The sequence below is a fragment of the Ctenopharyngodon idella genome, chromosome 15 (assembly GCF_019924925.1).
Source record: "Ctenopharyngodon idella isolate HZGC_01 chromosome 15, HZGC01, whole genome shotgun sequence".
Taxonomy (NCBI): domain Eukaryota; kingdom Metazoa; phylum Chordata; class Actinopteri; order Cypriniformes; family Xenocyprididae; genus Ctenopharyngodon; species Ctenopharyngodon idella.
In genome coordinates, this window is record NC_067234.1 from 32,807,474 (window position 1) to 32,830,729 (window position 23,256).

Here is a 23,256-nt window from a genome sequence, read left to right on the forward strand (position 1 = left end):
AGTGTAGCTTTAGCCACGCAGCATTATCAAACTCATTCAGAATCAAATGTAAACATCCACAATATGCCATACTTACGTGATCTGATATGCTGCATCACCAACAGTTTGTAAAGATCCATTTTGAGAGTTATATTGTGAACTTCAGTATTGTTTATACAATGTTTATTGGAGTCGCGAGTTTGGGGGTGGGGAGCACAAGCATTTAAAGGTGTACACACCCCAAATCAGAGCATTTTTAATTCCACCCCAAAATAGGCAGTTAAAACATGGTATAATAAATGATCTGTGGGGTATTTTGAGCTGAAACTTCACAGACACATTCTGGGGACACCAGAGACTTATATTACATCTTGTGAAATAGTGTTCTAGGGCACCTTAAAAACATACTAAACAATGTTTTATTAAAAATATAAAAATGCAGAAAGTTTTCTGTGAGGGGTACAGGGGCAGATCTACCGGGGTGGCATGGGGTGGCAGCTGCCACCCTAAGAAAAAGCTTTGCCACCCCATCTGCCACCACAGAATTATCACAGAATAAAATATAAATGTAAGCAGTGTTTCAAGTACTGCTTTTCAGCAGCGACGCTTCAATGTGATGACCTAAAAAAACAGCGTAACGCAAAATAATGGCAAGAAAACACGTCTTTCAATAAACTGAGCATGATGGTTGCACGCAGCGCGCCCAGTGTAGTCAGCTTCATTAACAAATGACTCTTATGAACCGGTTCTTTGGGAGTAAAAACACACAGCGCAGCCAAGTTCACTTACGAAATGTTTTTCCATTCGTTCGGTTTTGTTCATCTCCCCATCAGCACTCATCACCTGCACCTGGACCTGATCATCCACACACCCCTTTATAATGGACTCACTTCCTGCACTCCTTGTCTGTTCTATTGTTAACCCAAGTGTGTAAATGTGTGTATCTCCTTCATTGTCATCAAATACCCATTATTGTGGATCTCCGTATATGCTTCATCTCTTTAACACCACTACACCGTAACAGAAGAAAAGACCTAAACCGCTGGATTTCCACAACCTAGACGATGGGTATCTTCCTTGTTCCTGTGCCCTCAAAGAACTGCGGACGCAAGCTCTCGGCGGAGGGCCGCCTCTGGACTGCCAGACAGGACGGCCACCCGCTGGAGAAGTATGTGGAGGAATTCGCTGAGCTTTCTTGTAAGGTGAACTGGCCAGATGCGATCCTTAACACCTGTTTTTTGAGGGGTCTGGATGAGGAGACGATTCGTTATATTGAACCTGAATGCCTCTTTTCCCTAGTTGAGTCTATTAATCTGATTCTCTTTCTTAATGGTTCAGAGTTCGAAATTGAAGAGGTTCAAAAACAGTTGTATTCTCCTCGTCCAGCCCTCTCAGAAACACAGGCGGCCTGGCCAGTTCACCAGCCGCCGATTTCCTCCACCTACCACTCCAGTGGGCATTCCCCGGGGCTCCTGCCTGATCCTACGCCCAAGCTGTCCAAGAGGAAGTCCTCCAAGAGGTCCAGGCGGCCCAAGAGAGTGGTCGCTACCTCACCTGAGCCTCCTGTGAGGCCCGCTTTCCTCAAGCCCACTCCAGTCTTCCATGAGCCCGCTCCAGCCTTTCACGAGCCCGCTCCAGCATTCCATGAGCCGCCAAATGAGGCGGAATGGCTATTAGACTTTTGGGAGGAACCAGCAGTCCCAGCCTTCCCCGAGCCCACTCTAATTCTCCTCGAGCCAGATCCTATTCTCCACGGACCTGCTCCAGCCTCCCACGAATCCTCTCCTGCCTTCCACGAGCCAACTCCAGCCTTCCACAAGCCAACTCCAGCCTTCCACGAGCCAACTCCAGCCTTCCACAAGCCAACTCCAGCCTTCCACGAGCCAACTCCAGCCTTCCACAAGCCCTCTCCTGCCTTCCACGAGCCAACTCCAGCCTTCCACAAGCCAACTCCAGCCTTCCACGAGCCAACTCCAGCCTTCCAGGAGCCCTCTCCTGCCTTCCACGAGCCAACTCCAGCCTTCCTCGAGCCCTCTCCTGCCTTCCACGAGCCAACTCCAGCCTTCCTCGAGCCCTCGCCAGCCTTCCTCGAGCACTCTCCAGGCTTCCACGAGCCCTCTCCATGCTTCCACGAGCCCTCTCCAGGCATCCACGAGCCCTCTCCAGGCATCCACGAGCCCTCTCCAGGCTTCCACGAGCCCGCTCTGGCCTTCCACGAGCCCGCTCTGGCCTTCGACGAGCCCTCTCCGGCCTTCGACGAGTCCGCTCCAGCTGCCGACGAGTCCGCTCCAGCTTCCGACGAGTCTGCTCCAGCTGCTGACGAGTCCGCTCCAGTTGTTCCCGAGTCAGCTCCTGCAGCCCACAAGCCCGCTCCAGCAGCCGATGAGCCTGCTCCATCAGCCTGCAAGCTCGCCTCTCCGGCCTTCGACGAGCCCTCTCCGGCCTTCAAGCCCTCTCCAGCTCACCAACACGAGCCAGCCCACGAATCCCTTCCTGCCACCAGGGATCTCCCCAAGAAAAATTTTTTTTTGGGGGGGGGGGGCATGTACCTGTGGGTGGGGAACTCATGGGCGGGGTTTCGGCATTGCCATGGCCTGTCAAGTCTCCTGACCCTCCATGGCCTTCCAAGGCTCCTGACCCTCCATGGCCTTCCAAGGCTCCTGACCCTCCATGGCCTTCCAAGGCGCCTGACCCGCCATGGCCGCCCACGTCTCTTGGACCTGCCCTGGAGACCTCCGTGCCCGTCCGCTCCTCTCCCTGCACCTGCGTGAGGCTTCCAGGGCGCCAACCCCTCCTCCCCGGTTGTTCCATCTACGGCGCGAGGCCGTGCCTACCGGGAGGGGGAGGTAATGTCACAGTTCCCTCTGTTCCCAGACTCCAATTCCCATGATCCTCCTGTTTCCACATCTGCACTCACTTCCTCGTCATCTCCCCATCAGCACTCATCACCTGCACTTGGACCTGATCATCCACACACCCTTTATAATGTACTCACTTCCTGCACTCCTTGTCTGTTCTATTGTTAACCCAAGTGTGTAAATGTGTGTATCTCTTTCGTTGTCATTAAATACCCATTATTGTGGATCTCCGTATATGCTTCATCTCTTCAACACCACTACACCGTAACAAATATGTCTGAGATTAATTTTCTTAATTGTTTGGCTGATTCTCCGACCGCCCGTTCCACTTTCATCATGGATAAAGGTCTTTTTGCCATCCGACGAAACAATAACATGAAATCAATAAGAAGATCCCAATCACAGAAAATAATAGCAGAGTTAGGTAAGAATCTAAAAGTATTTTAGCTTTTCTCGATTGCTAACACATTATACGTGATTCAGTTGGCTCAGTTTCCCAAATCAGTCATTCAGTTCTCAAAACAAAGACACGCTTCTCAAAACGTTTAACAATGACAACATTAGGTAGCAAAACTGATGACACACCAGTCAAAATCTGAGAGAGAGCTGAAATAATCATTTACAGGGGTTTTAAACTGACACAGTACCAGTACTTTAGATGAGGGAAATTTCACTATTCTATGTACAGTAAACTGCAGGGACGTGCACAGACATTTTGGAGGGCAGGGGCTCAAGTGGAAAAAAGGGCACTTCTCATAATTATTTATTTAAAAAAAATAATAAACAAAATGTTAAATATATTAACACAACTCTGACTTCCTTACCAATTTATTTTAATTCCCTCACACTCACGCAATTGTTTCATACTCCACAGATTTCTACAGAATAATCAGTTCACACAGAGATCATGATCTTCTTTAGTGTTCACTAGGTTTATCACAAGAGCAGGCAACAGCAAAGGAAACTATGCCACAGTGTGTGTTTTCTACAATACTATTCTCAAGTAGCTATATATATTTAGAATAATAACTGCATAAGGAGAATGACATAGTTTCACTAATAATTTGTTTATTTTGCACAAATCAATAAATCGTTTTAATTCTTTTGGTGTTATTGGAATACTTCTTTCATGTTGTGGACAATTTTAAGATTTTGGTCTATTTTTGCTTCCAACAAGTTTTCTTTTACTCTAATGGAAAGAAAACTTCCAAAATACACATTTAGATGGTGTTTGTTTTAAGCCTACTACCCTCCGTCTGTTTGCATCTGCAGATTTCTTCTAAATGAACCAAAACAAGCTAATCTGCATATTTAAACACATTGACCCCCGGTTTCACAGGCAAGGCTTAAGCTAGTCCTAGACTAAAATGCATGTTTGAGCTGTTTTAACTGAAAGTAACTTGCACTGACATGTCTTAAAATATGTCTTACACCTTAAATATACTTTACATTGTGATTCATGTGTGAGAGTCAAATATGATCTTACCACAGTTTCTCCAGTTTACAGTGAGGATCCTGTAGTACATCAGACAGCAGATTCACTGATTTTCCTATCATATTCTCAGTCAGATTCAGTTCTCTCAGGTGTGAGGGGTTTGATCTCAGAGCTGAAGCCAGAGCAGCACAACCTTCATCTGTGACTCCACAATTACTCAACCTGTAGAGAACAATGACACACTCTTCACTCTCTCAGTTCAGATCAGATCAGTTTAGCAGTGAATCCATTATTAAAGAGAAAGTACAAACTTAAAGCACAAATAAATATGTGTGGTAATTGAGATATAAAATGTCACAGAGTACAAAACGCGCGCGCGTGTGTGTGTGTGTGTGCGTGCGAGCGTTTTTGTGATTTATGAGGACACATTTGTATAATGACATGGGTATTACACTGGGATTACGACATAAACATGCAATATGAGAACATTTCATGTGTCCTCATATTTAAAATATCTTTAAAAACACACTAAGCAATGTTTTATTAAATATTTAAAAATGCAGAATGTTTTCTGTGATGGGTAGGTTTAGGTTTAGTGTAGTGGGAGAGAATATAATGTACAGTATAAAAAACATTATGCCTATGGAATGTCTTTAATTTGATAGCAAAACAAACCTGTGTGTGTGTGTGTGTTACAAAATGAAAAACAATACTTTAGAAAGTGTCAATGCAGAAAGATGAACGTTCTTCATTTCTCTTACACCTTAAATATACTTTACATTGTGATTCATGTGTGAGAGTCAAATATGATCTTACCACAGTTTCTCCAGTTTACAGTGAGGATCCTGTAGTACATCAGACAGCATATTCACTGAATTTCCTATTTTATTCCAATTCAGATCCAGTTCTCTCAGGTGTGAGGGGTTTGATCTCAGAGCTGAAGTCAGAGCAGCACAACCTTCATCTGTGACTCCACAATCACTCAACCTGTAGAGAACAATGACACACTCTTCACTCTCTCAGTTCAGATCAGTTTAGCAGTGAATCCATTATTAAAGAGAAAATACAAACTTAAAGCACAAATATGTGAGATAATTAATATAAAATGTCACAGAGCACAAAACATGATGTGTGTGTGTGTGTGTGTGATTTTACAAAATGAAAAACAATACTTTAGAAAGTGTCAATGCAGAAAGATGAACATGATGAACAGTAAGAATGAATCCAGCATGTTCTTCATTACTCTTTACACCTTAAATATACTTTACATTGTGATTCATGTGTGAGAGTCAAATCTGATCTTACTCCAGTTTCTCCAGTTTACAGTGAGGATCCTGTAGTACATCAGACAGCAGATTCACTGATTTTCCTATTTTATTCTCAGACAGACTCAGTTCTCTCAGGTGTGAGGGGTTTGATCTCAGAGCTGAAGTCAGAGCAGCACAACCTTCATCTGTGACTCCACAATCACTTAACCTGTAGAGAACAATGACACACTCTTCACTCTCTCAGTTCAGATCAGATCAGTTTAGCAGTGAATCCATTATTAAAGAGAAAATACAAACTTAAAGCACAAATATGTGAGATAATTGATATAAAATGTCACAGAGCACAAAACATTATGTGTGTGTGTGTGTGTGTGTGTGTGCGTGTGCGTTTTTTGTGATTTATGAAGACACAAATTTGTATAACATTGGTATTACACTGGTATTACGACATACACATGCAATATGAGGACATTTCATGAGTTCTCATATTTAAAATAGCTTTAAAAACATACTAAACAATGTTTTATTAAAAATGTAAAAATGCAGAATGTTTCCTGAACGTGATGAACAGTAAGAATGAATCCATCATGTCCTTCATTTCTCTTTACACCTTAAATATACTTTACATTGTGATTCATGTGTGGAAGTCAAATATGATCTTACCACAGTTTCTCCAGTTTACAGTGAGGATCCTGTAGTACATCAGAGAGAAGAGACACTGATTTTCCTATTTCACTCCCAGTCAGATCCAGTTCTCTCAGGTGTGAGGGGTTTGATCTCAGAGCTGAAGTCAGAGCAGCACAACCTTCATCTGTGACTCCACAATTAAACAACCTGTAGAGAACAATGACACACTGTTCATTCTCTCAGTTCAGATCAGGGGCCTCATGTAGAGAGATGAAAATCAAATAGCATAATAAATAGTTAAACTATCAAATAGCTATCAAAAAACCCAATTTCAATTCAAATATAATTTAACAGTGTTAAATTCTTTTCCAAGTTTCATGGTCAAATTCACACTAATCAAAAATGTTAAGATTTAATTAAATTAATATCTATGTATTTATTAACTTTAAACCAAGAGTCTTCAACCGGGGGTCCACAGCGGTACTGCAGGGGTCCAATTAATGTTTGATCACAGATAGTTTTTTGATCTCTTGAACACAATGGCCAATCAGAGGTGTTTCATTTAGTCAGAATCCACTCACTGCTCAAAACACTGGAGTTTTTGTTCAGAGCTGAGTTCTGCACGCTCACGAATCCTCTCATTAACAAAGACACGATGCAAGTAAGAGATTCATTATTCAGTGTAGACAACTTTATTGATTATAATGGAACTTTGTGAAATCGTGAACTGAGATGAGTGACAGCTTTTTATTGATTGTAAAGCGAGCGCTCTTTTGAGGTTATACATAATCCACTGAATAAAGGTTTCTTTTTCTTGCTGCTGAGAGGAGCAATGGCCAATTACACACTGCGACACAGCATGTCAAAATAGATACACGCAATGTAAAAGCAGACTAATAGATTACTAGAAAAATATTCATATCAATAAATTCTTAAAATTCTATTCCAATTATTTGTAAAAGTAATGACTTGTAAATAATCTTAAATGTCTCACTGTACATTGTTATTCTTGTTATGGTGGAGCCTGTTACATGTGCACTCTGTTTTGGACTCATTTTGGACTTGTTGTTGTTCTATTTCCCGCCACTAGTCATTCACCATGGTAACTGATCACCTCATCATCACATCCAGCTGTGTCTAATTACCCACCTTGTTATCCCATGTATATATACCCTATGTTTTCAGTCCAGTGTTGTCCGGTATCGTTCATGTATGTGTTGGTGTATGTTCCTGTATTCTTCTGTGGATTATCTAGTAAAAGACTTGTTTGGACTTTATCTCCTTGTCGTGTGCTTAATACACCAGCTATTGTAACAGAATACCGGACCAAACAGTTAAGACAGATTGCGGCGTGTTTTTTGTTTTCCGTGTCAGTGTTTTTCGTGTTGCACTTTTCGTTACCGTCACGATGTACACACCCGCATTTCTGTTGCTCTGCCTTGAGCAGAAGGACTGCTCCCTCGAGGAACATTTGGACAATTTTTTGCTCCTTGCACCATTGACACAGTACCCGGACAGCAGCCTTTGCAACTTTCTGTTTGCTGGCCTGAACACCGCCACCAAAGCGCTGCTGTCCGGGGAAGGACCTCGAGGGAGCTTCTCCGAATATGTGGAGTGGGTACTGGCGTCATGTGGATTGTCAATGACCGTGGATTTCTGCGACAACGACGCCAGTCCCACTCCCACTCCAGTGCCCAGCCAGGAACCCTCAGACGGCGTGGAAAGACAGCGCGACCCCACCGAAGACAGAGAGCCCGCCTCCACCGCGATGCAGGAGCCAGCGACCAGCGGAACGACTGAGCGTAACATCGGCACGGAGACGGAGCCCAGCGTGTCTGACCAGGTGTGTGAGTTTGCTGTTACCATCGCCGAGGGAGACAGTGTGGAAGACGAGGGGTTGGAAGGGAGCCCTGCCCACACTCCCGCCACTGAGAGTGAGTTCCAAGCAAGAACTATGGACTGTTGTGACTTTGGAGAGGATTCCCTACCTCAGTTAATTCCTCCTGAAACTATCATTTCCATTTTGGATGAAATGGTCCCGCCCAGCCTCCCTCTCCCACCTCCTCTCCAAAACCCTGATAATGACTTTTTTTGTTTTAGTCCCTCTGCTATTCAACCTGTTCTCCAGCCCACAACCTTGCCTGCAACCCAGCCCTTGCTGTCTTACATCACGCCCTCAGCTCTACACCAGCCTCCTCTCAGTGGCGTGGCTACACCTGGGGCCTGCTGTGAGCCAGCCTCAGGCGATGAGGATTCTGCGGCTCCGCCTCTGGCCTCAGGTCACGTCGTTACACCTCGGCTCATCGTCCTGACTCCTCTGCCGCTGCTCCTTCCACCCTCGTCTACAGCAGTGACCATCGAGCGTTCGGCTCCACTGGACTCCCTCGGTCCTGCGACTCTGCCTGGGTCAGACATCGCCATCACATCGCCACGGACCTATGGGTCGTTTGAGTTTCTCTGACCCTCCACCCCTACGGCTCCGATGGGCTCCGCCTTCCCTCAGACTCCGCCTCGGCCCTCAGTCGTTCCAGCTCCACCTCAGCCCTCTGGTACCCTGCTGCTGCCTCAGGGGGGTCGTCGCTGCGACTCCGTCGCGGACCTCGAGACCATCGGCATCACTCCGCTCCTTCGGCTCTCTGTCTTCGCCCCAGGACCCATCTACATCGGCTGCGCTGCTTCCACGCCTCCTCAAGGTTGTTTGGAGCGATTCACCACCTCGGCTCCTCCCTCCAGCAACGCCGCCGTGGGTCGCCATCCTGGCTGTGGCCTGGAGCAACATCTGGACTCCTCTGCTCAAGGCTACTCACTGGATTTCTCCACCATCTTCACCTCCCTGGACTTCACCACCTTCTGCACCTCCCTGGACTCCTGCACTTCGCCTCCTCCCGGTTAGCCGTCCACCTCCTGAGCCATCTCCTACACCATCTTCTGCATCTCATCTTCATCTTCCCCTCTCCACGGCGCGAGGACGCGCCTTTCCGGGAGGGGGCGATATGTTACATGTGCACTCTGTTTTGGACTCATTTTGGACTTGTTGTTGTTCTATTTCCCGCCACTAGTCATTCACCATGGTAACTGATCACCTCATCATCACATCCAGCTGTGTCTAATTACCCACCTTGTTATCCCATGTATATATACCCTATGTTTTCAGTCCAGTGTTGTCCGGTATCGTTCATGTATGTGTTGGTGTATGTTCCTGTATATGTCCGCAAAATAATATAGGTTTCATAGACAATTGGAAAAGTTTTTGGGGCAGACCTGACCTGTTGAAAAGAGATGGTATTCATCCCTCCCGGGATGGTGCTGCTCTTCTCTCTAGTAATATGGCACATAGTCTTAGAACTGAAACATGACAAACTGGGGCCCAAGTCAGGAAACAGACAGACTGGCTAAACCGACCGTCTGCTAGCTGCCTCACGTTACAGAAGTCAGAAAATTCAGATAACTCCCAACACATAGAAACTCTTACACCTAGATATTTTCAAATAGAGACTGTGTCTGTACCCCGAATTAGTAAAAACAAAAAACTTCCAAACTCATTTTACTGGATCTTAGTGCTGCATTTGACCATATTAGCCCAGTTCTGTCAACACTGCATTGGCTTCCTGTTAAACATCTTATAGATTTTAAAATCTTGCTAATTACTTACAAAGCACTAAATGGTTTAGCTCCCCAGTACCTGAGCGAGCTCCTAATTCATTATAGTCCTTCACGTCTATTGCGATCTCAGAATTCAGGCCAGCTGATAATACCTAGATTATCAAAATCAACCGCAGGCGGTAGATCCTTCTCCTATTTGGCACCTAAACTCTGGAACAATCTTCCTAGCATTGTTCGGGAAGCAGACACACTCTGTCAGTTTAAATCTAGACTAAAAACGCATTTCTTTAACCTGGCATACACATAACACATTACCAATTTATATTTTCAAATCTGTTAAAGGATTATTAGGCTGCATAAATTAGGTCAGCCGGAACCGGGAACACTTCCTATAACAGTTCCTCAACAGTTCCTCAACAGCCGTGATGAATACGATCCTCAATTGGATGGAACTGGAATAAATACTTTGAATGTTGCGATCCTGTCGGACTTCTGATAGCTACCTGAATCGTAACAAAGCACTGTTGGCCAGAGGAGAACTGGCCCCCCGACTAAGCCTGGTTTCTCCCATGGTTTTTTTCTCCATTTAAACACCTATTTGCCACTTGTCTGCCACCTGATGTCACCTGATGGAGTTTGGGTTCCTTGCCGCTTCGCCTTTGTCTTGCTTAGTTGGGGACACTTGACATTTGACTTGACATTTGATATTCAACAGTGCTTTGATCTGCCTGCATTGACACTATTCTTTTAAGAGCTGCTGTGCAGCCAAATAATGTACCAGTTATCAATGTAAAGCTGCTTTGACACAATCTACATTGTAAAAAGCGCTATATAAATAAAGGTGACTTGACTTGACTATTCTTCTGTGGATTATCTAATAAAAGACTTGTTTGGACTTTATCTCCTCATCATGTGCTTAATAGACCAGCTATTGTAACAGAATACCGGACCAAACAGTTAAGACAGATTGCGGCATGTTTTTTGTTTTCCGTGTCAGTGTTTTTCGTGTTGCACTTTTCGTTACATCACGATGTACACACCCGCATTTCTATTGCTCTGCCTTGAGCAGAAGGACTGCTCCCTCGAGGAACATTTGGACAATTTTTTGCTCCTTGCACCATTGACACAGTACCCGGACAGCAGCCTTTGCAGCTTTCTGTTTGCTGGCCTGAACACTGCCACCAAAGCGCTGCTGTCCGGGGATGGCGTCATGTGGATTGTCAATGACCGTGGATTTCTGCGACAACGACGCCAGTCCCACTCCCACTCCAGTGCCCAGCCAGGAACCCTCAGACGGCGTGGAAAGACAGCGCGACCCCACCGAAGACAGAGAGCCCGCCTCCACCGCGATGCAGGAGCCAGCGACCAGCGGAACGACTGAGCGTAACATCGGCACGGAGACGGAGCCCAGCATGTCTGACCAGGTGTGTGAGTTTGCTGTTACCATCACCGAGGGAGACAGTGTGGAAGACGAGGGGTTGGAAGGGAGCCCCGCCCACACTCCCGCCACTTAGAGTGAGTTCCAAGCAAGCACTATGGACTGTTGTGACTTTGGAGAGGATTCCCTACCTCAGTTAATTCCTCCTGAAACTATCATTTCCATTTTGGATGAAATGGTCCCGCCCAGCCTCCCTCTCCCACCTCCTCTCCAAAACCCTGATAATGACTTTGTTTGTTCTAGTCCCTCTGCTATTCAACCTGTTCTCCAGCCCACAACCTTGCCTGCTACCCAGCCCTTGCTGTCTTACATCACGCCCTCAGCTCTACACCAGCCTCCTCTCAGTGGCGTGGCTACACCTGGGGCCTGCTGTGAGCCAGCTTCAGGCGATGAGGATTCTGCGGCTCTGCCTCTGGCCTCAGGTCACGTCGTTACACCTCGGCTCATCGTCCTGACTCCTCCGCCGCTGCTCCTTCCACCCTCGTCTACAGCAGTGACCATCGAGCGTTCGGCTCCACTGGACTCCCTCGGTCCTGCGACTCTGCCTGGGTCAGACATCGCCATCACATCGCCACGGACCTATGGGTCGTTTGAGTTTCTCTGACCCGCCACCCCTACGGCTCCGATGGGCTCCGCCTTCCCTCAGACTCCGCCTCGGCCCTCAGTCGTTCCAGCTCCACCTCAGCCCTCTGGTACCTTGCTGCTGCCTTGGGGGGTCGTCGCTGCGACTCCGTCGCGGACCTCGAGACCATCGGCATCACTCCGCTCCTTCGGCTCTCTGTCTTCACCCCAGAATCCATCTACATCGGCTTCCACGCCTCCCCAAGGTTGTTTGGAACGATTCACCACCTCGGCTCCTCCCTCCAGCAACGCTGCCGTGGGTCGCCGTCCTGGCTGTGGCCTGGAGCAACATCTGGACTCCTCTGCTCAAGGCTACTCACTGGATTTCTCCACCATCTTCACCTCCCTGGACTTCACCACCTTCTGCACCTCCCTGGACTCCTGCACTTCGCCTCCTCCCGGTTAGCCGTCCACCTCCTGAGCCACCTCCTACACCATCTTCTGCATCTCATCTTCATCTTCCCCTCTCCACGGCGCGAGGACGCGCCTTTCCGGGAGGGGGCGATATGTTACATGTGCACTCTGTTTTGGACTCATTTTGGACTTGTTGTTGTTCTATTTCCTGCCACTAGTCATTCACCATGGTAACTGATCACCTCATCATCACATCCAGCTGTGTCTAATTACCCACCTTGTTATCCCATGTATATATACCCTATGTTTTCAGTCCAGTGTTGTCCGGTATCGTTCATGTATGTGTTGGTGTATGTTTCTGTATTCTTCTGTGGATTATCTAGTAAAAGACTTGTTTGGATTTTATCTCCTCGTCGTGTGCTTAATACACCAGCTATTGTAACAGAGCCGCTGCTACACATTACATCTGCTCTTTACTAGAGAACCTGCAATAGTTTCAGATACTCAGTGATTCGTAAAATTAAAATGTGAATTTGTAATAAACTTGAAGCTAAAGTTCAGATAAACGTTTAATTGTCCACCTGACTAGTAAAATTAAATGTGTGACTCTATGTTAACCATACATCAAATGTGTTTTCGGAGATTTGAGCTACTTGATAAAATGAGCTGTTTTTCCAATTTGGTCTTAATTTCTTTTATGTCATCTATTTACAAACACATATTTAATTATTTAAATTCCTTCTTTATGTGCAAGAATATTCAACTGGTAAACCTGAATTATTTATTCATACACAAATTCTCTGACTTTGTTTGAATATCTGAAGGAATTTTACATTGTGACGGTTTAGAAAACATCAAAATACTGACCACTAAACTCTGGACAACTTCTGCAGCACTGAAGATTTATGAACTTTTATTTTCCTGATGTTTTAACAGTGAAGTGATTGTTCTCAGTGACACTTACTGAACTGATCTGGATTCTTTCATCACAGGCAGCAGCTTCTGAAAAACTTTCATATCTTCAGCTTTATTGTTTCCTAGAATAAACTTTGTGAGATCAAACTCGTCCAGCTTCTTCTCTGATGTCAACAACACAAAAACTACAGCTGACCACTGAGATGAAGAGAGTTTGGTTTTACTTATTCTTCCAGATTTCAGATACAGTTGTATTTCCTCCACTAGTGAATGATCACCCAGTTCATTCAGACAGTGGAACAGATTGATGAATTTCTCTGGAGAGTCAATGGTGCTGATCTTCTTCTTGATGAACTCAACTGTTTCCTCATTGCTGTCAGATCTGCTTCTTCTCTGTTTCATTAGTCCTTGTAGGAGAATCTGATGAGACTCCACTGACAGACCCAGAAGAAATCGCAGGAAAAGATCCAGATGTCCATTTTTACTCTGTAGAGCCTCATTCACAGCTCTCTGATGCAGCTCAGATAATGAAACATGTTCTGATGAATTGTATTGAAACCAATCCTTAACTTTAGACAGCAAACTCTGATCAAACACATTTATGTTGTTGTTTGTACAGGAGAGGTGCACATATAGAGCCGCTAGATGTTCCTGAACGCTCAGATGAACAAAGCAGAAGACTTTCCCCTGATACCAGCCAAACTCCTCTCTGAAGATCTGAGTGCACAATCCTGAGTACACTGATGCTTCTGTCACATCAATGTCACACTCTCTCAGGTCTTCCTCATAGAAGATCACATTGCCTTTCACAAGCTGCTGAAATGCCACTTTCCCCAGTTTGAGGATCATGTCTTCATCTGTCACGTTCTTCTCATAGTCCTTCTCATGTTTGATGTTGGTCTGAAGGATCAGGTGTGTGTACATTTGAGTGAGAGTCTTGGGAATCTCTCCACTCTCTGCTTCGCTCAACATCTTCTCTAGAACAGCGGCTGAGATCCAGCAGAACACTGGGATGTGGCACATGATGTAGAGGCTCCTTGATGACTTCAGGTGTGTGATGATTGTATTGGCCAGACTCTGATCACTGATTCTCTTCCTGAAGTATTCCTCCTTCTGTGGCTCATTGAATCCTCGTACCTCTGTCACTCGATGGACACACTCAGAGGGGACGAGATCAGCTGCTGCTGGTCTGGAGGTGATCCAGATGAGAGCAGAGGGAAGCAGATTCCCCACAATGAGGTTCATCAGCAGCACGTCCACTGAGGCTGATTCAATTACATCACACAACCTCACATCGCTCTGAAAATCCAGAGACAGACGACACTCGTCCAGACCATCAAAGATGAACAACATTTTATATTTGTCACTGGATATTTCCATTTCTTTTGTTTCAGGGAAAAAGACATGAAGAAGATCTAAAAGACTGAGTGTTTTGTCCTTTATCAAATTGAGCTCTCTGAAAGGAAGTGGAAATATGAGCTGGACGTCCTGATTCTCTTTCCCTTCAGCCCAGTCCAGGATGAACTTCTGCACAGAGACTGTTTTTCCAATGCCAGCAACTCCCTTTGTCAGCACAGTTCTGATGGGTTTGTCTTGTCCAGGTAAAGGTCTAAAGATATCATTGCATTGGATCGGTGTGTCCTCTGTTTCTGCTCTCCTGGATTGTGTCTCAATCTGTCTCACCTCATGCTCATTACTGATCTCTCCACTCTCACTCTCTGTGATGTAGAGCTCTGTGTAGATCTCATTCAGGAGTGTTGGGTTTCCCTGCTGTGCTGTTCCCTCATACAGACACTCAAACTTCTTCATCAGATTTGATCTAAATGTGCTGAGGACTTCATGGCTGTACAATTAAAATACCACATTATTACATGAGTTAATAAGTACAGTGTCTTTTTTTGTATCATAATCAATGCTTATCTTTTACAGAAACGTTATACCTCAGATCAGTCTGTGTATCTCCACTCGGAAAATGTATTTTATGACCCATAGACTCGTCACTCCTCATAGACACACAGCTGGACTCTGGTTCTGATCTCTTCTGATGAACTGAACTACAACAAAGAGAGATTAAAGTGAATGATTTAAATTACTGTATTAAAAACCACTTAAATTCTTTTATCCATAGAAAAACCTCAAGGTTTTTCATTTACACTGTTGATACAAAAACGTCTCGGGTTACTGGTGTAACCCTTGTTCCCTGAGTAAGGGAACGAGACGCTACGTCGAATGACGTGATGGGAACCCTCTGCGTGATTGCGTCGTGAAGCACTTCTGTATCCAACCAATGATGAGACGAGACGTCAGAGGCGGGTGACGTCACGGACCAGGAAACTATAAAGCATACCCAGAACAAAGAACGCTAGCTTCTGAATTATGGCTGAAGCAAGACGCTCCCAGGTACGCTGGGGGTACGGCAACGTGACGTAGCATCTCGTTCCCTTACTCAGGGAACAAGGGTTACACCAGTAACCCGAGACGTTCCCTTTCGTGGGAACTATCGACGCTACGTCGAATGACGTGATGGGAACGCTGTCCCAACTACGCCGTATCACCGAGTGCCTGTCTGCGATCTTGTGGACAGAACCGAGGAACCCGGAGTAGAGCTCATGTCTAGGTTGTAAAACCTGATGAATGTGTGCTGGGACGACCAACCAGCTGCATCACATATATCATTCAATGATACTCCTGACATTAATGCCTTGGAGGCCGCCATACCCCTGGTGGAGTGAGCACGGACATCTAGAGGACATGGCTGTCCGGCCGCTTCATAGGCAAGTGAGATGGCCTCGACCACCCACTTACTCATCCTCTGCTTAGATGCTGGGCCCCCTTTCTTAGGGGACCCATAACATACGAACAGCTGGTCTGTTTTTCGCCACAGGGCAGCTCTGTGGACATATGTATCTAAGGCCCTGACGGGGCAAAGCAGATTGCGTTTCTCCTGATCCGGATCTACAAAAGGAGGAGGACAAAAAGCCTGGAGCACAATAGGACCTGGGACGTTGGTGGGGACCTTTGGCACGTAGCCAGGTCTAGTGTGTAGGAAAGCCTTAACCATACCAGGCGCAAATTCCAGACACGAAGGAGCAACTGACAGTGCTTGTAAATCTCCTATTCTTTTAAGAGACGAGATTGCCAGAAGAAATATCGTTTTTAGAGTGAGGAATTTCCCTGACACCTCTTCTAGTGGTTCGAAGGGAGCCTCAGCTAGCCCCTCTAGCACTATAGCCAAGTCCCAGGCTGGAGTTCTTGTGCGCACTGCAGGCCTCAGCCTCAGCGTGCCACGAAGGAAGCGTATGACAAGAGGGTCTCGACCCACCGAGCAACCCCCTGCTGGAGCATGATAGGCCGAGATAGCTGCTACGTAAACCTTCAATGTTGAAGTAGATAATCCTTCCGAGAATTTTTCTTGAAGGAACTGAAGCACAAGGCTAACAGATGACTGGACAGGGTCCGTATTTCGTTGGCTACACCAAGTAGAAAACAACTTCCATTTATATGCATATAGCTTCCTTGTGGAGGGAGCTCTGGAGTGAAGGATGGTCTCCACAACCTCGGTTGGGGGACCAGCCTCTATGAGCCTTGCCCCCTCAGAGGCCAGGCCCACAGTTTCCATAGTTCTGGGCGGGGATGGAGTATTGTGCCGCCCGCCTGAGACAGGAGATCCTGCCTGAGAGGAAGCTCCAATGGAGAGCCGTCTAACAGGGACATTAGGTCCGCAAACCATATCCTGGTCGGCCAGTACGGAGCCACCAGTATTAGGCTGACCCCTTCCTGGCGTACTTTTTCCAGAACTCCCGGGAGCAGCGCAACCGGGGGAAATGCATACAGACGTAGCCTCAGGCCACGTCTGTAGCATAGCGTCCAGCCCCAGAGGTGCTGGGTACGTTAGGGAGTACCACAGTGGACACTGGGTTGACTCTCCCGAAGCAAATAGGTCTACTTCCGCTTGACCGAATCTTTTCCAGATGAGCTCCACCACCTCGGTGTGGAGTCTCCATTCCCCGGGCGTCGGCGCCTGCCTCGACAGGGCGTCCGCTCCCACATTTTGATGCCCTGGAATATATGCTGCTCCCACAGGAGGATCCGACGGGCCAAGTTGCAAAGTCGGCGAGACCGCAGACCCCCCTGATGGTTGATATATGAGACCACCGTCGTGTTGTCCGTGCGGACCAACACGTGATGGTCCCTCAGGTCTGGGAGGAAGTGTTTCAATGCAAGAAATACCGCCATCATCTCCAGCCGATTTATGTGCCAGGAGAGCTGATGGTCCTCCCATAAACCCTGAGCCGAGCGACCACTCATGATCGCCCCCCAGCCCGTGAGGGAAGCATCCGTCGTAAGCATTACACGACGACGAGAAGTCCCCAGCACGGGTCCCTGGGACAGGAACCAAGGCTTTTTCCACATGACCAGAGCACGAAGGCATCGCCGCGTGACTTTGATCATGCGAAAAGGATTTCCCCTCGGAGAAAACCCCTTGGTCCTGAGCCACCACTGTAAGGGCCTCATGTGCAGAAGGCCAAAAGTTACCACGTTGGACGCAGCTGCCATAAGACCCAACAGTCTCTGAAACTGTTTTACAGTGAGTGACTGGCCTAACTTCACCCCTTTCGCGGCCCCGAGAATGGAACTCACACGAGCAGGGGATAGATATGCCTGCATCGTGGTAGAGTCCCACACTACCCCTAAGTAGTTGGTAATTTGATTCGGGACCAGCACACTTTTCTTGGCGTTGAGCCTCAGCCCAAGCTTCTTCATGTGCGACAGAACAACATCTCGATGTTGAACTGCCAATTGTTCTGTTTGAGCTAATATCAACCAATCGTCGATATAGTTCAGCATGCGGATGCCCTGGAGTCTCAACGGAGCCAGAGCTGCATCCACGCACTTCGTGAACGTGCGGGGTGATAAAGATAGGCCGAAGGGAAGAACCTTGTATTGGTAAGCTTCGCCCCCGAAAGCAAACCTGAGGAACTTCCTGTGATGAGGATGGATGGATACATGAAAGTATGCGTCTTTCAGGTCTATCGCCACAAACCAGTCCTCGGACCTGATCTGTGGGATAATCTGTTTGAGTGTAAGCATTTTGAACTTTAACTTTTGTACAGATCGATTTAGCACACGTAAATCTATGATCGGACGTAACCCTCCATCCTTCTTTGGAACAATGAAGTAGCGGCTGTAAAACCCTGACAGCTTGCTGGGAGGAGGAACCCTTTCTATAGCTCCTTTTTGCAAGAGTGTCATAACCTCTTGTTCCATAATCAGAGACTGCTCTGGGGTCACCACTGTTGGAAGAACCCCGTTGAACCCGGGCGGCCGAGAGCCAAACTGTATTTTGTAACCCTGTTCTACAATGAGCAGCACCCATTTCGAAATGTTCGGGAGACGTTTCCATTCTTCCATAAATTCTACTAAGGGAACCAGTCTCTCGAGACTGGCCTCTGATGTTTTTTGAGCACTTGGCTCGTTGGTCTGACACGGCGCACCGGCAGACAAACGAATCAAGTGATGACCGACCCTCCTCGGAGGATCGGTGGAGGCCGCTGCGCCCTGACGCACACTGGGTGGCAGGGTTGGCAGAACGGCCCCCTGAGGGCGCCGAAGGGGAACAGGTACCAGATTTTTTAATACCCGAACCTCTCCGGGAGGGGCTGCCCTCGTAAGTCCCGGACAGCTGGCGTCAGGACTTCTTTTTTGAAGCCTTCCGGGAAATAATGACGGTCCTCAGATCCGCCCTACCCCCGGAAGACTTCGCCTGTGCTGGCCGCCCCGGTCCCCAAGCTCTCTGCGGGGGAGCACGGGTGGCCACACTGGCCTTCTGTTGCGCTCTGTGCGCCGAGGAGCCGGCTATCGGCTGAGGCTGCTCCCGCTCAGCAGCCCCAGGGGGATGAATACGGCGGGGAAGGAATCTCTGGAAGGCCGCTGATTGTTTACGTGTCTCCTGGAACCTATCGACGACAGATGACACTGCGTCGCCGAATAGGCCCACAGGAGACAGCGGCGCATCTATGAGGATGTTCTTATCTTTCTCCTTTATATCTGACAAATTGAGCCATAAGTGCCTCTCTGTGGCCACCAAGGCTGCCATAGAGCGGCCAATTGATTTGGCCGTCTCCTTGGTGGCCCGGAGAGCTAGATCTGTCGCCCTCCTGAGCTCCTGTATGGTCTCAAATGTCGCTTCCCCGCTTTCATCTATTTCCCCCAGCAGATCAGCCTGGTAAGCTTGCAGAATGGACATTGTATGAAGGCAAGCTGCAGCCTGACCTGCTGCCGAATAAGCCTTGCCCACCAAGCCCGATGTTGTCTTTAATGGCTTAGTGGGCAATGTCGGGGTCTTAAGGGACGATGCAGACTCGGGCGAGAGATAGCTTGCAAGCGTCTCTTCGACCCGAGGCATCGCCCCATAGCCGTGGTGTTTCAGCCCCACGATGTTACTATATGTGGATGTTTGGGGGCTGAACACACGATATTGCACAGGTCTATTCCACGACCTCGACACCTCGGTGTGGAGGTCGGGAAAGAACGGCAGACCCCGACGCTGGGGTAGTGACCGTGCGGGGAGAAAGCGCTCATCAAGCTTGCTTTTTGGTTTCGTTTCGCTTCTCTCCGCGGGCCAGTCTATTTTTAGCTTATCGACTGCCCTGGTTACTACCTCCAGCAGCTCCTCATAAGCTGGAGACGAGGATGGCGGGTCCTCATCTCCAGCCTCGACGCTCACCACGTCAACATCCTCAGAGGAAGATATGTTAAGCGTCGGTGTCTCCCTCCGGGGGGAAGAAACCGCAGCGCGTGCTTCCACCGCCAAAGGAGAGACACTGGGTCTGGCAGGTAAGGGGAGAGATAAGGCAGAGCCCGTCTCTCCCCCCTCTACCAGATCCATTTGTGATCCCCACGAATGCAGCCTCCGCTGTGCCTCAGCAGCAGCGGGACCAGATCCGCGGGGAACACTCGCCGCGGCACCCTCCTCAAAGAGCGCGCGGCGTGATCTCAATACTCTGAGAGTGAGCCGCTCGCAGTGTACACAGACAGCCCCCTCGAGAGCTGCCTGTGCATGCTCGACTCCCAGGCAAACAACACACATCTCGTGTGTGTCCCCACCCGAGATGAATCGCGTGCAGGGAGGCACACACTTGATGAACTGCTGCTTGTTCATTTTTTCCGCCATTATATATATATATATATATCGTGTCTTGTAAGTGCTTTTGAAACTCTTGTCCTCAGACGAAGAGATCACTGTGAGCAGAAAACGGGACAGACAACACTAAATAAGACACACAAGATACAGAGAGCGCTTGCTGAAGACAACAGAAGCTAGCGTTCTTTGTTCTGGGTATGCTTTATAGTTTCCTGGTCCGTGACGTCACCCGCCTCTGACGTCTCGTCTCATCATTGGTTGGATACAGAAGTGCTTCACGACGCAATCACGCAGAGGGTTCCCATCACGTCATTCGACGTAGCGTCGATAGTTCCCACGAAAGGGAACTGTACATTTAACTAAGCACTCTCATAGATGTGTGTCTCTGTGTGAGCAACACTATATACTTTAAAATATCAGATAAAGAAAAAAATATAAATTAATATTCTGATAATGAATAATTATTCTTGTACATTGTTTATAGTTATTTAGTATTTTTCCATACTATAATCATATTTTTATAGAAATGTTATACCTGAGATCAGTCTGTGTATCTCCACTCTTAAACTTTACAGGTGGATCCATAGACCAGTCACTCCTCACAGACACACAGCTGGACTCTGGTTCTGATCTCTTCTGATGAACTGAACTATAACAGAACAGATTTGATCCTTTATGATTATAATCACTTTAAGAGAAGGTCTTACGAGCATTTATCATCAAACATCTTTTTGCATCCTAACAAAATATCTTACCATCTTCAGACCTTTAATCATCATTTAAAGGTGATTTATTCTAGTGTTTATTTAAAGTACCTGAATCCTGGAGAAAAATCTTCATCTCTGGATGTTTGTGTGTCATCCATGAGGAATCTGAACAGGTGAAACAGAATCTGATCTCCAACACTGACTCTGGATGGAAGACCTTGTACAAACACAATAATTCAACTTTTCCTCAGACAGGATCAAGAGACGCGGCGTTCACTCAAATACACAATGTTATTGTATGTTCACACAAATGCTAAAATAAACCACAGAAAACACGAAACAATATAACCATATTAATTTGCTTCAAAATGAAAAATATCAAACGCATTTCAAAGAACTATTTACGTTCTTCAGCGAATGCGGAAGTCACCTGTAAGTCTCGTGACCTGAACACCTTGATCAACATTTAATTATATATTAAATGACTAAAAAAACTCCTCCACATTTTCTATCAAGTATCTGCACGTAAATTCACGACTTACCTTTTATAAAGGTTCCTCTAAAAACACACTGATATTCCTGTTGTAGAATATTCCTGGTTGTTTAAATGGCGAAACATCAACTCTGTTCATTTACTTTCACTTTTTACTTGTGGCGCGAGCGATGATGATGATGATGACGCACTCGGTGCACGTTTTGTGTGTTTGTCCCTGAATAATTGATTACATGCATCAGCTTCGTATAATGTTAGCAGTATAGCATGACACATTTATTTGGCGGCAAAGTCCTCAAATTTGTAAATATCAAATATAAATTTATGTCTGTTACACTCAATTTTCCTGGTTAAATAAACATTACATAAAAAGAGAGTCCAAATACAATTCTATTTTGTATTTTTACACTATGTAATGTTCTATTTATTCAAACCAAGTATTAATTTAATCAAGTTAGTGTTTTTACACATGTATACATTTATTCCATATAATATAATAACATATAACATTTATTCCATATAAAATAATAACTAAAGGAAGTAACAATTTAAACAATATATATTATTTGTGAACTAATGTTCAGCTTTTCTTTTTAATAATCATCTTATTTTCATCATTTGTCAAGCTTGTACACACTGGTCACAGTCATGAAGATGTACAGTAATCTACCTTTAATTTCCCTTCAGCTGATGCTCACTAAAACCCCACAGTCAAATCTACCTGAAAAACTGCAAGTGTACAGGACAAAAACTGTTTTAAACACAAAGAGTGGTCAAACCAAATATTGATTTAATAGAATTTAATTCATAAATAAAATCTATATATGGCATTATTTTTTAAAAGCATCCTCACTTTATACTTTTCACAGTAAAACTTTTCACAGTATGTTTTCATTTGTTAACATTAGTTAATGCATTGATTAACATGAAAAATATATTTTATGAGTCTTTGTTAATGTTAGTTAATGTAAATGTTTAAAGCTTTTTGGATCAAGGCATCATTCACACTAACCAATCTTTGTCATATTTGTCAGTAACAGGCTTTGTGTGTCTTTATTTAATCTCATTTTATTTTATTGACTCCGGTTATCTTTTGGAGAAGTCGTCACACAGAGTTTCACACACTGTCCTGTCAATGATCACTCAATGTCTTCAATATCATTCTGAAAAATATAACAGTGTGTGTTATTAGATTAGTCAGATTGTGTTTGTCTATGAGTGTGACTTAATTTTTTTTAATAAAAATAATAAAAAATAAAAGCAGAAATTCAGATATTTTCAAAGGGTTCACAAATTTATTCTTGTCACTGTATATATTGCATTCATGTATTTATCAGTAATGATACATTACTGTATAATTTTAACAGTGGTGTATTAATTGTTACTTTAAGATCTATAATGCAAATGTCTGAATTTGTACTGTTAGTCAGTACACTGTAAATACAATACACTGTAAAAAATAAAACAAAGATTATTACAGCACATTTTACAAGACAATGTTATTTCAGTTTTTATAGTTCAAAATTTCACATTTAATTCAATGTTACTTGCCGTTTCTTTGTAAGTGTTTGAGAAATTTACTAGCAATTTCTGAGTGACAATATTTCTATACCATTAATTTCAGTCTACAAAACATCTTCAAGCACTATTATTATGAAGCACAGTCCTGTAATACATGTAAACACAGCAGGAAAGAACAATAAGTTCATATGGAAAGACGTCTCAATAAGGCAGTTTTTAGAAACATAATGACGTCAGCAGTTTAAATCAAGCCATCATTCACACTTTAATATGAGCAGTTTATGGATGTGTGT

The 23,256-nt window shown here is 45.5% G+C and overlaps 2 protein-coding genes and 1 long non-coding RNA gene across 3 annotated transcripts in view; 2 read left to right on the plus strand and 1 right to left on the minus strand.

Moving 5' to 3' along the window:
- Nucleotides 1-23,256, plus strand: part of LOC127495937 (uncharacterized) — a 236,098-nt gene that overhangs the window by 32,833 nt on the left and 180,009 nt on the right. Inside the window, exon 2 of the long non-coding RNA XR_007925212.1 lies at nucleotides 14,011-14,148. This is a non-coding gene — a long non-coding RNA (uncharacterized LOC127495937). The remainder of the gene's footprint in view (nucleotides 1-14,010; nucleotides 14,149-23,256) is intronic.
- The window catches only part of LOC127495896 (protein NLRC5-like), a 207,073-nt gene that overhangs the window by 26,412 nt on the left and 157,405 nt on the right, over nucleotides 1-23,256 (minus strand). Inside the window, exons 30-32 of the mRNA XM_051863323.1 lie at nucleotides 5,578-5,748; nucleotides 5,089-5,259; nucleotides 4,324-4,494 (exon numbers count right to left, since the gene is read on the minus strand). Of these exons, the coding sequence (XP_051719283.1) occupies nucleotides 4,324-4,494; nucleotides 5,089-5,259; nucleotides 5,578-5,748 (513 nt within the window). The remainder of the gene's footprint in view (nucleotides 1-4,323; nucleotides 4,495-5,088; nucleotides 5,260-5,577; nucleotides 5,749-23,256) is intronic.
- On the plus strand, nucleotides 6,388-13,139 carry LOC127495919 (uncharacterized). Its single transcript, XM_051863384.1, has 2 exons — nucleotides 6,388-8,446; nucleotides 11,631-13,139. Exons 1-2 carry the CDS (start codon nucleotides 7,576-7,578, stop codon nucleotides 11,810-11,812), a joined length of 1,053 nt encoding a protein of 350 aa, XP_051719344.1. The 5' UTR covers nucleotides 6,388-7,575; the 3' UTR covers nucleotides 11,813-13,139.